The sequence below is a fragment of the Rhinoderma darwinii genome, chromosome 9 (genome assembly GCF_050947455.1).
Source record: "Rhinoderma darwinii isolate aRhiDar2 chromosome 9, aRhiDar2.hap1, whole genome shotgun sequence".
Taxonomy (NCBI): domain Eukaryota; kingdom Metazoa; phylum Chordata; class Amphibia; order Anura; family Rhinodermatidae; genus Rhinoderma; species Rhinoderma darwinii.
This window is the reverse complement of record NC_134695.1, coordinates 84446781-84461128: the sequence shown is the minus strand read 5'-3', so window position 1 is coordinate 84461128 and position 14348 is coordinate 84446781. Positions and strand designations below refer to the sequence as shown.

Sequence of the window (14348 nt, the reverse complement as noted above, 5' to 3'; positions counted from 1 at the left end):
CCAAAAAGGTAGTGTTAAAAATAGTTACGGCGCGGGAGGGCGGCGGAGCGGAAGGGGGGCCCAAGTTTGGGTAACAGCCCAGGGCCCATCGTCTACTTAATCCGCCACTGCTGCCAGCTATATGCTAGCCTACAGTCCTAATACCTTAGCGGAGTGCCTATAAAGATCAGAGACGATCTCCTGCGGAACAGAAGAGAAAGCATCGTGCAGACACTGAACCAGCAGCAGTCAGCTGAAACCTGAGGATTAAATGACAGAAAATGAAATGCTGCTCTGGCTTGTGACAACATGATATGTAGTTCCTACAAAATTAACATATACCGCTGGATGACGACCTCATAACCGTGCTGGAGACGCTCGTCACCTAATTTTCCACAGAAAACCGAATGGCAAAATAATCTGCATTTTATGTTCCCTTTCTCTAACCTGCGGCTCTGCTTTTGTGTCAGTTTACACTGTCGTTTTTGCATTTTATTCATGAACCAGGCAGCTCAGGATGAACAGTGCAGTAGGGCCCTTACAGAAAGGTATTAAGTGGTTTTGCGCCACATGCGTTTTTTTGGGCACGATTTTTTTGACGTGTTTTTTTTTACCTCTTTCTTCAACAGGCAAAGGAAAAAAACCGCAAGCGGCTTTTGCCATAAACCGCGTCAGAAAAATGCTGCGGAATTTTTTTGTGTCTCCCATCGATTTCAATGGGGTTTTTGAGGCGGAAAAGGCCTCAAGATAGGGAAAGTCGCTTCTATTTCCCGCGAGCGTTTTGTTCCGCTCGTGAGACAAAAAATGCCTCCTCCACTTATTGAAATCAATGGGAGGCAATTTCGGAATTTTTTTGCCATGGTTTCCGCGGCAAAAAACTCAGTGTGAACGCTGCTGGAAAGTGATGATTTTTAGGAAAACAGGGTGTTGCTACCTGGAAACCATCAACAAGCAGGCAAGTTGCTGTTGATGGATCTTATAGCTTTATTACGAATGTAACAGTTTCTCGTGTGAATATGCAGGACGGTACTGCCCAGAAATACACAAAAACCGGACACGCATTAACAAACACGTATCCAAACTGTCTGACTGACGAACACTTGGTATCTAAATTGGGTATTCAAGTGTTAATGAGTTGGGACACAGCGGAAAATGAAGGGCTAATGAGCCAATCACACCCACATCCCACTCAGAACGATGTACTAAAAGTACGAAATAAAAGAATAGCAGATCTGTCAACAGCAGGTAACCTACTTGATGATGGTTTCCATGTAGACAATTTTTTTATACTGCACAGATGAGAAACTAAGTATACAGTACGGGAAAACAGCAAGAAAGGTAACACATATCACAAAGATGCTCAATAGTCCACAATTAGGACTACGTTCACAATGTTAAAGTCGGAGCTTAAATTTAAAGGGGAACTCCATTTATAGCTATAGTCTGATGGGTTATCACCGGACACGTATAGTATGGGTTAAAATAACCGGTCCCTCTGAAGAAGTGCTGCTCCCTTATTATTTGGGTACCAGTGGGAGGGGTTCAAGTTTAGGGATCCGGGGTCAGGCAGACTACGCCAGATCTTGGAATAGAAGAAGAGAATTTGATTTACTAATCGGTTCCCTTATTCATATAATTTGTAGCTTTAACCCACAAAACGAAAAAACACACAAAAAAAAAGGAAAATATAACCGGCGAGGATCGGCGAGGGCTCCTGCTGGGAATATTATTCCTGGCGCGAGGTGTTAATTCTCTGCTCAGTCATTAGGAGGAAGAAGTGAACGCGCGCCCGTGAATCACCTCCACTCTGATCGCCCCGAGAATCCGACTCCTCTCACCGTTGTCTGCAAAACGCCACAGAGAGGTACATCAAATGACGTTTTGACTTCTGCAAATGAGGCTGAATTAACCCGTCCGGAGCGACGAGCGTTGGGAAATTCTTCTTAATCTGACAATTGGACTTGTTCGGTCGCTGTGGGCAACAGAAAGTGGCAATTTGCGATCAGCAGGTATTTAAAACTCATTATTTTTATGTCTCGTGCCATGCGGGTAAGACGGCATTTATGGGAATAAATATAACAGGATTGAGGATTTAACCCACGGGGGGGGGGGGGGGGGGGGGGCTTGTCCACAGAGCGCACTCTCTGTCAGACTCTTAGATGGATTGGACAGGCTCAGAACTACATGGCTGGTTTCTTCCAAAAACAGCGCTACAGCGGTCCACAGGATGTGTGTGGTATTGCAGCTCAGCCCTATTCACTTTAAGGCGCTGTTCACGCGGAGTTTTTTTGCGGGCAGAAAAAATCTGCCTCATAATTCCGTTTTTTGGTGCAGGTTTTCGACACGGTTTCCGCATCAAAAACAGCACCAAAAAAAGTCTGTGTGAACATACCCTAAGGCCCTCTTCACACACGACGCTGCAGGTTTTTTCTGCGTCTCATTGATTTAATGTGAGGTCAGAGGCCGCGGCAAGAAAGGGCATGCAGCTTTTTTTCCCCGCCAGCGGCCATAAGCTACCAGGAAAAAAAAACGGCTTCTACCTCCCATTGAAATCAATGGGGGGGGGGGGGTGATTTTGGCCGAGTTTTTTTTGCGCTGATTCCAACGTGGCTTTTACGTCAAAATCAGCACCAAAAAAAAAGGACCTAAAGGAGCCAAGCTGCAATACCAAACACAACCCATGGACAGGTGTGGCGCTGATATTGGAAGAAAGCTTCCATGTTTTTCTGACCATGTGCGACCCCCTTATAAAGGAGAACGGATGAAATAGAGACAAGGTTCCGGCTCGGATTTACGGTGGACTCCAAAACATCCTGCGACCGTAATCATTACCTCAAGAGCATAGATCAGAGGAAAAGCCTGACATGTACGTCATGGTCCATCCACCCGGTACCAGGCCGTGCAGGAACCCTGGACGGCTGCCAAACGTGTCCGGTCAAATATGGAGAAGATACTGAAAACCGACCCACAAGCGCCATCAGCTCCGCCGCTGCAACCAATAACCAGCAAGAGCCAACATAAGCCCCGGCCCCGATCCTCCCGGCGGCAGGACAAGAACTGGTTCCTCTAAGGCCACAAACGTAAACTGTGACGGGCGCCCTAATAGCTGGGTCACACGGCAGATTTTAGGCGGCGTCGGCGGGACAATTCCTCCTCCCATTCACTTCAATGGGAGGTTCGGACCGAAGATCGAGCGGGACGCTTGAGTTTCCCGCTACCTGAAAAAATCCGCTAGCGGAAAAAAGTAGCGTCCGACTCTCATTGAAATGAATGGGAGGCAGATTAATGAGTGAGAACGCACCCAAAGGGTCAATGCACACCATGCGTATTACGTGCGGCAAAACCGCAGTGCAATACACTTCCAGCATAGGCAACGAGATTCCAGCGCATCTCAGGTCCACGCTGTGGTATTTTGCGGAAAGTAAATTGACCCGTGGCGCGGATTTTCCAAACAGCATGTCAATTTATCCCGACATTCCGCTTGAGAATTCTCTCTCCTTAGTTATGCAGAAATACGCAGCAAAACCCGCAGAATGAAAGCGCCGCGATTTACCTTTTGCCGCACGTAATACGTATCGTGTGGATTGACCCTAAAGGATACGTCATGGAAAGCCATTAAACAGCACACGCCGTATCCACTCAACGTATAACCGTGACGTACGTGGTGTGAACGGGGCCGAAAACATTCCGCATCCGCATGCTGGGTGGTATTGTTGACGAGGTAACTGTACCGCCCAGCGAGCATCGTGCAAGGGTTCTATTCTATATAGCGGGATCGGGGAACAATACTCGCTGGGCACAGTAAGATTGCTTCAGTAACTACACCGCCCATCCTGCCGCTGCATCTCGTCACATCGGGCGCCAGTCACATTGGAGGGACAGGGCGCCACGTTGCCGCTTCTCTTACAGGACATAATATTTAATAGACCCCGTCATCCTACGAGCCCGGATTGATCCTCCACCCTCTGCGCTGGCTCCGTCTCCCTGACGAACATGTCACCGTTCCGCACATCTGCAGGTACCGAGCAGGAAACTCAGACGCAGCACAAGCAGCGGCCCGATCTGCTCCGCCACCCCCATACACAGGACATTGATTGCGGCTGTAAAATCTAATATTTGTAATGAATCTGCCAGCGGAGCAGCGAGAGAACCTGTAATGTAAATCATGGCGACATGATTTCTATAATTAAGTTGTATCACCCGGGGAACGCGGCGAGCGGGAACTTCCACAACTTCTCCCCGGCGCGCTGAAGTTTTATGATGGATATGTAGCAGACCGGGGTCAGGGGACAACTACTCCCACCGGAGGATATCACATAGGACATTGGAATACCACAGGCCAGGAGTCCGGCTGAGTCTTGAACCGGCCATAGATGAGAGAATCTGCCCCCTCCCCGAACATCTGGGGTATTAAAGGGCCACACACCACATTCCCATTGTCGCACATAACTCGTATGATTGTAGCGTGCAGAGTCTTGTAGTAACTTACCAGCGGTGAAGTCTCCGCTGAGATCTATGAAGGCATGAGAATGGGGCACAAACATGGGGCTCGTCGTACCGAGACTCCTGGTCACTGTCAAGCTCCTGTCAGAGGAGAGAAAAAAAAAAAGTTAATTCAAAAATAATTATAATAACAATAGAAAAACAATGTATCCTTTCTAAAATATCATCACTTGAAGTGTCATTTCCTAGAGTAAAACCTTGCTGTCAGTGAATAGGATCATTCTTAGTTGCAATCAAAAGTTAAAAACCTGTCCTGACCTACTAATTCCAACAGCTGAGGATTTGTTACAATTGCATCCAGTGGGCTAAATACATCATCATCAGCCATCTCTCTGCTGTCCTGTTACATTGTATCAGTCTGGAGTTCCAACTGCTCCAGTCACAGAGGATTATCAAGACTGGAAACAATTTTAACAAACACTCAGCTGTGACAGGACAGATTTTCAGTCTCTGCTTGATGTCAGTGAATGGTAACATTTTTGTTTACATTCAGGGATTTAGAAAATGGTGAGGAATTAAAACGCAAAGCCAATTAGAAGGTTTTTGAAGAACGTTTAGTTATACGGCGATTGAGATTTATTTGTAGAGCAGATAATTTGGGGCCGCGTAATGGGGTGTAGAGAACAAGTCACCCATCTCCGACCCTATAATTATATAAATATATATATTTTTTTTCTTTTTTATACTGGCAAATGTCTTACGTCTCAGCACCGGTGCATCAGCGCAAATATATAGAACGCCATTTTGCATAGATATTGAGCACCTGCGCTAATGTATGAAAAATACGCCAATATCACGAAAAGTAATGCAAACGCCCAGTTCAAAATATTATCGATGTTCGATGCCAGCATTTTGCAATCGGCTGCGCCATTTTTTCTAAACCGCGTGCCCTCAGCATTTCTTCCTACAGACGCAGCATAACACTTATCCCGCATAATGAGCCGATAATGAGACGCTTCTAATATTCACTTATGGTAGCGGAGGAAGCAGAATATCCTTCCGGCGATACAAAGTTTCTCTCCGAGACGCTGCATGAACGGATTTGATTTATGCTCAGTGTATGTACGACTTCAAAAACCGCTTCATGCAGTAAATGTCCCATCAATCTGCAGGGAAAAAAAGCTTCAGGACTCGACCGAGAGAACAACAAAGCTCCGTGAACAGCAACGTGAGAGAAGAAACAGGCGGAACCCGTCACACGACGTTATAGGACTCACTCCGGATAAAACGCCATGAAGCGTCACGATCAGCCTGGAAACAATCAGAGAAAAAAAATATAGAAAAAAAAAAAGGATGGCGAGAGAAAAGCGATGAGAGGTATCCGCCATGACGCAGCGGCGACCTGTGCAAGAGCGGCCAACAGCACTCAATACAAGAGTCCGCTCACACATCACTAAGTAGCCGCAACATTTATACCAAACTAATGGAAGGGGAGGAGGGGTGTGTACATTTCTGCAATCCCATAGAAGCACGACCAAAAAAAAGTATTCACGCCCTTGATCTTTGCTGTATCCGATTCTGGGAAGGGCAACCATAAAGAATGGGTGAATCTATAACTAGGCAGATTTACCGTGCAGGGGCCTTAGAAAGCTGGGTGACAACTGTGCAAACTGTAGTGGTGACAATAATGACAGAAAAGGACATTGTTTTTTAATGCTAGGTCTTTGGAGGAGAAACCCTGTATCCATATCATTCATCCACAAAAAAGTGGAAGTGGTGTGACCGGCCCTTTAAATCCAGAATCCCATGTAACGCGACGTATGCGGAGAGCAGTGGATTACCTTGAGATCTGATTGACTTCTTACATTGTAATCGGCATGGCGGTAACGAGAAGAACAATGAGCCAGGGGAAATATGGAAGACGAGGCTACGTGCAAGCTCAAGATGCTGTATATATTATGTACGAGCTGTCACAGCGCTGCCGGCACCTACAGAGCGCGGAACGCGCCTCCTCGCTATGAAAACACAACAGACGTAACTAGATTTGTATGAATTTATTAAGGGTGACAAGCGGCTTCCCATATTCCCCTTATCAAAACAACAGGCTGAATGCCAGGAGGCGCGACGAAGAAGCAGAAGATCGGACAAACACCTATAATCATGTGCCGGGGAGAGAACGGCGGTCAAACGCAGGACATATAGTGACATCATTACATTTATTACATCATAAAACAACATCCAATCAGATACAAGCGTCTATTATAACTGGTAAGTTCACTCATAACGGGACCCTGTACTGCAGAATATTAAAGGGGGATTCCAGTCCTATGTACATGAAGATTAAAGTGGTGTTCCGGCTATAACCAACTATTACCTATCCACTGGACACAACTGCTGGACCTGCGACAGTTCCGGTATTTTCGTTGTTCTGCTCCCATCACTCAGTAGAACAACAGAAACACTGAATGCAGATGTGAACAAAGCCTTAGCTGAGCTCCTGTTATACAGGGGGCAGTTCGTTTTTACTACATCAGATTATTGTACAGTGCCAGGCGTTACAAGGAAACTTCCCAGAATGCCAATCAATCACCTAAACAACCTTTGTTGAGACACTGAACAAGCAGATATGCTGGAAGATTTCAGCCCTGAAGTAGAACACAGGCTGCAACTCAGGATCAGGATAAGTAGTGTAATGTACATACACAGTGACTCCACCAGTAGAATAGTGAGTGCAGCTCTGGAGTATAATACAGGATATAACTCAGGATCAGTACAGGATAAGTAATGTATGTACACAGTGACTCCACCAGCAGAATAGTGAGTGCAGCTCTGGAGTATAATACAGGATGTAACTCAGGATCAGTACAGGATAAGTAATGTAATGTATGTACACAGTGACTCCACCAGTAGAATAGTGAGTGCAGCTCTGGAGTATAATACAGGATGTAACTCAGGATCAGTACAGGATAAGTAATGTAATGTATGTACACAGTGACTCCACCAGTAGAATAGTGAGTGCAGCTCTGGAGTATAATACAGGATGTAACTCAGGGTCAGTACAGGATAAGTAATGTATGTACAGTGACTCCACCAGCAGAATAATGAGTGCAGCTCCGGAGTATAATACAGGATGTAACTCAGGATCAGTAATGTATGTACACAGTGACTCCACCAGCAGAATAGTGAGTGCAGCTCTGGAGTATAATACAGGATATAACTCAGGATCAGTACAGGATAAGTAATGTAACGTATGTACACAGTGACTCCACCAGCAGAATAGTGAGTGCAGCTCTGGAGTATAATACAGGATGTAACTCAGGATCAGTACAGGATAAGTAATGTAACGTATGTACACAGTGACTCCACCAGTAGAATAGTGAGTGCAGCTCCGGAGTATAATACAGGATGTAACTCAGGGTCAGTACAGGATAAGTAATGTATGTACAGTGACTCCACCAGCAGAATAGTGAGTGCAGCTCCGGAGTATAATACAGGATGTAACTCAGGATCAGTACAGGATAAGTAATGTAATGTATGTACACAGTGACTCCACCAGCAGAATAGTGAGTGCAGCTCTGGAGTATAATATAGGATGTAACTCAGGATCAGTACAGGATAAGTAATGTAATGTATGTACACAGTGACTCCACCGGCAGAATAGTGAGTGCAGCTCTGGAGTATAATACAGGATGTAACTCAGGATCAGTACAGGATAAGTAATGTATGTGTACAGAGACCACGTCATATGTATATAATCTCTATATGTAGAATGTGTCCAGGGCTGAAGTGTACGCACTTAGAGCTGACAAATAATGTAAAGTAAAGCACTGTCTTTATAAATCAGTCACAGTCTTTCAGTGAAGTGCAGCCGCCCCTAAGTTTAGCGGCGATCACATCTATAATGTATGAGTGGGAGACTTATTTTCCATTAGATAATCTCAGTGACATGTCAGTAAATCCCAGAGATCGGACGTTTCCATCCTGCATGGTCCAGAGGACCCCAAAATCCGTGCCAGTCCTCACTGCATTAAAATGTCACTCGATGTCTGGGCTCTTACCCGCCATATGTGATTACAGGAGTCTGGCTTCCAGTCGGGACACCGAAGATATCAGGAATCAGGTCTCCATTAAAGCTGCACGAGGGAAAGACAAAAATATGAATTTCAAGACGTCAGATAAATCCGAAACGACTTAAAATAACGTTGTTTTTTTTTATCTGGAAGTGAAAAGTAAAGACTTACTCCATAATGTGAGGCTCGTCAGAGAAGGTGCTGTTAAGACGCGACTTGAGATTGATATCTGGGAAATAAAACATTCATTATAATATTATCAGTCACATATGATGTCTCTGGAGGATATAATAGTGCTGGAGTGTTATAAGAGGAGCGGCTGATATCAGTCACATATGATGTAATGTCTCTGGAGGATATAATAGTACTGGAGTGTTATAAGAGGAGCGGCTGATATCAGTCACACATATGATGTAATGTCTCTGGAGGATATAATAGTGCTGGAGTGATATAAGAGGAGCGGCTGATATCAGTCACATATATGATGTAATGTCTCTGGAGGATATAATAGTGCTGGAGTGATATAAGAGGAGCGGCTGATATCAGTCACATATGATGTAATGTCTCTGGAGGATATAATAGTGCTGGAGTGATATAAGAGGAGCGGCTGATATCAGTCACATATATGATGTAATGTCTCTGGAGGATATAATAGTGCTGGAGTGTTATAAGAGGAGCAGCTGATATCAGTCACACATATGATGTAATGTCTCTGGAGGATATAATAGTACTGGAGTGATATAAGAGGAGCGGCTGATATCAGTCACACATATGATGTAATGTCTCTGGAGGATATAATAGTGCTGGAGTGATATAATAGGAGCGGCTGATATCAGTCACACATATGATGTAATGTCTCTGGAGGATATAATAGTGCTGGAGTGATATAAGAGGAGCGGCTGATATCAGTCACATATATGATGTAATGTCTCTGGAGGATATAATAGTGCTGGAGTGTTATAAGAGGAGCGGCTGATATCAGTCACATATGATGTAATGTCTCTGGAGGATATAATAGTACTGGAGTGTTATAAGAGGAGCGGCTGATATCAGTCACACATATGATGTAATGTCTCTGGAGGATATAATAGTGCTGGAGTGATATAAGAGGAGCGGCTGATATCAGTCACTTATATGATGTAATGTCTCTGGAGGATATAATAGTGCTGGAGTGATATAAGAGGAGCGGCTGATATCAGTCACATATATGATGTAATGTCTCTGGAGGATATAATAGTGCTGGAGTGTTATAAGAGGAGCAGCTGATATCAGTCACACATATGATGTAATGTCTCTGGAGGATATAATAGTACTGGAGTGATATAAGAGGAGCGGCTGATATCAGTCACACATATGATGTAATGTCTCTGGAGGATATAATAGTGCTGGAGTGATATAATAGGAGCGGCTGATATCAGTCACACATATGATGTAATGTCTCTGGAGGATATAATAGTGCTGGAGTGATATAAGAGGAGCGGCTGATATCAGTCACATATATGATGTAATGTCTCTGGAGGATATAATAGTACTGGAGTGATATAAGAGGAGCGGCTGATATCAGTCACACATATGATGTAATGTCTCTGGAGGATATAATAGTGCTGGAGTGATATAAGAGGAGCGGCTGATATCAGTCACACATATGATGTAATGTCTCTGGAGGATATAATAGTGCTGGAGTGATATAAGAGGAGCGGCTGATATCAATCACATATATGATGTAATGTCTCTGGAGGATATAATAGTACTGGAGTGATATAAGAGGAGCGGCTGATATCAGTCACATATGATGTAATGTCTGTGGAGGATATAATAGTACTGGAGTGATATAAGAGGAGCGGCTGATATCAGTCACACATATGATGTAATGTCTCTGGAGGATATAATAGTGCTGGAGTGATATAAGAGGAGCGGCTGATATCAGTCACATATATGATGTAATGTCTCTGGAGGATATAATAGTACTGGAGTGATATAAGAGGAGCGGCTGATATCAGTCACACATGATGTAATGTCTCTGGAGGATATAATAGTACTGGAGTGATATAAGAGGAGCGGCTGATATCAGTCACATATGATGTAATGTCTCTGGAGGATATAATAGTACTGGAGTGATATAAGAGGAGCGGCTGATATCAGTCACACATATGATGTAATGTCTGGAGGATATAATAGTACTGGAGTGATATAAGAGGAGCGGCTGATATCAGTCACACATATGATGTAATGTCTCTGGAGGATATAATAGTGCTGGAGTGTTATAAGAGGAGCAGCTGATATCAGTCACACATATGATGTAATGTCTCTGGAGGATATAATAGTGCTGGAGTGATATAAGAGGAGCGGCTGATATCAGTCACACATATGATGTAATGTCTCTAGAGGATATAATAGTACTGGAGTGTTATAAGAGGAGCGGCTGATATCAGTCACACATATGATGTAATGTCTCTGGAGGATATAATAGTACTGGAGTGTTATAAGAGAAGCGGCTGATATCAGTCACACATATGATGTAATGTCTCTGGAGGATATAATAGTGCTGGAGTGATATAAGAGGAGCGGCTGATATCAGTCACATATATGATGTAATGTCTCTGGAGGATATAATAGTACTGGAGTGATATAAGAGGAGCGGCTGATATCAGTCATATATGATGTAATGTCTCTGGAGGATATAATAGTACTGGAGTGATATAAGAGGAGCGGCTGATATCAGTCACACATATGATGTAATGTCTCTGGAGGATATAATAGTGCTGGAGTGATATAAGAGGAGCGGCTGATATCAGTCACATATGATGTAATGTCTCTGGAGGATATAATAGTGCTGGAGTGTTATAAGAGGAGCGGCTGATATCAGTCACACATATGATGTAATGTCTCTGGAGGATATAATAGTGCTGGAGTGATATAAGAGGAGCGGCTGATATCAGTCACACATATGATGTAATGTCTCTGGAGGATATAATAGTGCTGGAGTGATATAAGAGGAGCGGCTGATATCAGTCACATATGATGTAATGTCTCTGGAGGATATAATAGTACTGGAGTGATATAAGAGGAGCGGCTGATATCAGTCACACATATGATGTAATGTCTCTGGAGGATATAATAGTACTGGAGTGTTATAAGTGGAGCTGCTGATATCAGTCACACATATGATGTAATGTCTCTGGAGGATATAATAGTACTGGAGTGTTATAAGTGGAGCGGCTGATATCAGTCACACATATGATGTAATGTCTCTGGAGGATATAATAGTGCTGGAGTTTTAGAAGAGGAGCGGCTGATATCAGTCACACATATGATGTAATGTCCCTGGAGGATATAATAGTGCTGGAGTGTTATAAGAGGAGCGGCTGATATCAGTCACATATGATGTAATGTCTGTGGAGGATAGAATAGTGCTGGAGTGTTATAAGAGGAGCGGCTGATATCAGTCACACACATGATGTAATGTCTCTGGAGGATATAATAGTGCTGGAGTTTTATAAGAGGAGCGGCTGATATCAGTCACATATGATGTAATGTCTCTGGAGGATATAATAGTACTGGAGTGATATAAGAGTAGCGGCTGATATCAGTCACATATGATGTAATGTCTCTGGAGGATATAATAGTGCTGGAGTGTTATAAGAGGAGCGGCTGATATCAGTCACGTATGATGTAATGTCTGGAGGATATAATAGTACTGGAGTGTTATAAGAGGAGCGGCTGATATCAGTCACACATGATGTAATGTCTCTGGAGGATATAATAGTACTGGAGCATTATAAGAGGAGCGGCTGATATCAGTCACATATGATGTCTCTGGAGGATATAATAGTGCTGTAGTGTTATAAGAGGAGCGGCTGATATCAGCCACACATATGATGTAATGTCTCTGGAGGATATAATAGTGCTGGAGTTTTAGAAGAGGAGCGGCTGATATCAGTCACATATGATGTAATGTCTCTGGAGGATATAATAGTACTGGAGTGATATAAGAGTAGCGGCTGATATCAGTCACATATGATGTAATGTCTCTGGAGGATATAATAGTACTGGAGTGTTATAAGAGGAGCGGCTGATATCAGTCACATATGATGTAATGTCTCTGGAGGATATAATAGTACTGGAGTGTTATAAGAGGAGCGGCTGATATCAGTCACACATATGATGTAATGTCTCTGGAGGATATAATAGTGCTGGAATTTTATAAGAGGAGCGGCTGATATCAGTCACATATGATGTCTCTGGAGGATATAATAGTGCTGGAGTTTTATAAGAGGAGCGGCTGATATCAGTCACACATATGATGTAATGTCTCTGGAGGATATAATAGTACTGGAGTTTTATAAGAGGAGCTGCTGATATCAGTCACACATATGATGTAATGTCTCTGGAGGATATAATAGTACTGGAGCGTTATAAGGGGAGCGGCTGATATCAGTCACACATATGATGTAATGTCTCTGGAGGATAGAATAGTGCTGGAGTGTTATAAGAGGAGCGGCTGATATCAGTTACACACATGATGTAATGTCTCTGGAGGATATAATAGTGCTGGAGTTTTATAAGAGGAGCGGCTGATATCAGTCACATATGATGTAATGTCTCTGGAGGATATAATAGTACTGGAGTGATATAAGAGTAGCGGCTGATATCAGTCACATATGATGTAATGTCTCTGGAGGATATAATAGTACTGGAGTGTTATAAGAGGAGCGGCTGATATCAGTCACATATGATGTAATGTCTCTGGAGGATATAATAGTGCTGGAGTGTTATAAGAGGAGCGGCTGATATCAGTCACGTATGATGTAATGTCTGGAGGATATAATAGTACTGGAGTGTTATAAGAGGAGCGGCTGATATCAGTCACACATGATGTAATGTCTCTGGAGGATATAATAGTACTGGAGCATTATAAGAGGAGCGGCTGATATCAGTCACATATGATGTCTCTGGAGGATATAATAGTGCTGTAGTGTTATAAGAGGAGCGGCTGATATCAGCCACACATATGATGTAATGTCTCTGGAGGATATAATAGTGCTGGAGTTTTAGAAGAGGAGCGGCTGATATCAGTCACATATGATGTAATGTCTCTGGAGGATATAATAGTACTGGAGTGATATAAGAGTAGCGGCTGATATCAGTCACATATGATGTAATGTCTCTGGAGGATATAATAGTACTGGAGTGTTATAAGAGGAGCGGCTGATATCAGTCACACATATGATGTAATGTCTCTGGAGGATATAATAGTGCTGGAATTTTATAAGAGGAGCGGCTGATATCAGTCACATATGATGTCTCTGGAGGATATAATAGTGCTGGAGTTTTATAAGAGGAGCGGCTGATATCAGTCACACATATGATGTAATGTCTCTGGAGGATATAATAGTACTGGAGTTTTATAAGAGGAGCTGCTGATATCAGTCACACATATGATGTAATGTCTCTGGAGGATATAATAGTACTGGAGCGTTATAAGGGGAGCGGCTGATATCAGTCACACATATGATGTAATGTCTCTGGAGGATATAATAGTACTGGAGTGATATAAGAGGAGCGGCTGATATCAGTCACATATGATGTAATGTCTCTGGAGGATATAATAGTGCTGGAGTGATATAAGAGGAGCGGTTGATATCAGTCACACATATGATGTAATGTCTCTGGAGGATATAATAGTGCTGGAGTGATATAAGAGGAGCGGCTGATATCAGTCACATATGATGTAATGTCTCTGGAGGATATAATAGTACTGGAGTGATATAAGAGGAGCGGCTGATATCAGTCACACATATGATGTAATGTCTCTGGAGGATATAATAGTGCTGGAGTGATATAAGAGGAGCGGCT

The 14348-nt window shown here is 43.3% G+C and overlaps 1 protein-coding gene across 1 annotated transcript in view; it reads right to left on the bottom strand.

Annotated features, from left to right (window-relative positions):
• ITFG1 (integrin alpha FG-GAP repeat containing 1) overlaps positions 1-14348 on the bottom strand; it is a 116533-nt gene that overhangs the window by 96320 nt on the left and 5865 nt on the right. Inside the window, exons 4-6 of the mRNA XM_075838386.1 lie at positions 8664-8721; positions 8481-8555; positions 4469-4563 (exon numbers count right to left, since the gene is read on the bottom strand). Of these exons, the coding sequence (XP_075694501.1) occupies positions 4469-4563; positions 8481-8555; positions 8664-8721 (228 nt within the window). The remainder of the gene's footprint in view (positions 1-4468; positions 4564-8480; positions 8556-8663; positions 8722-14348) is intronic.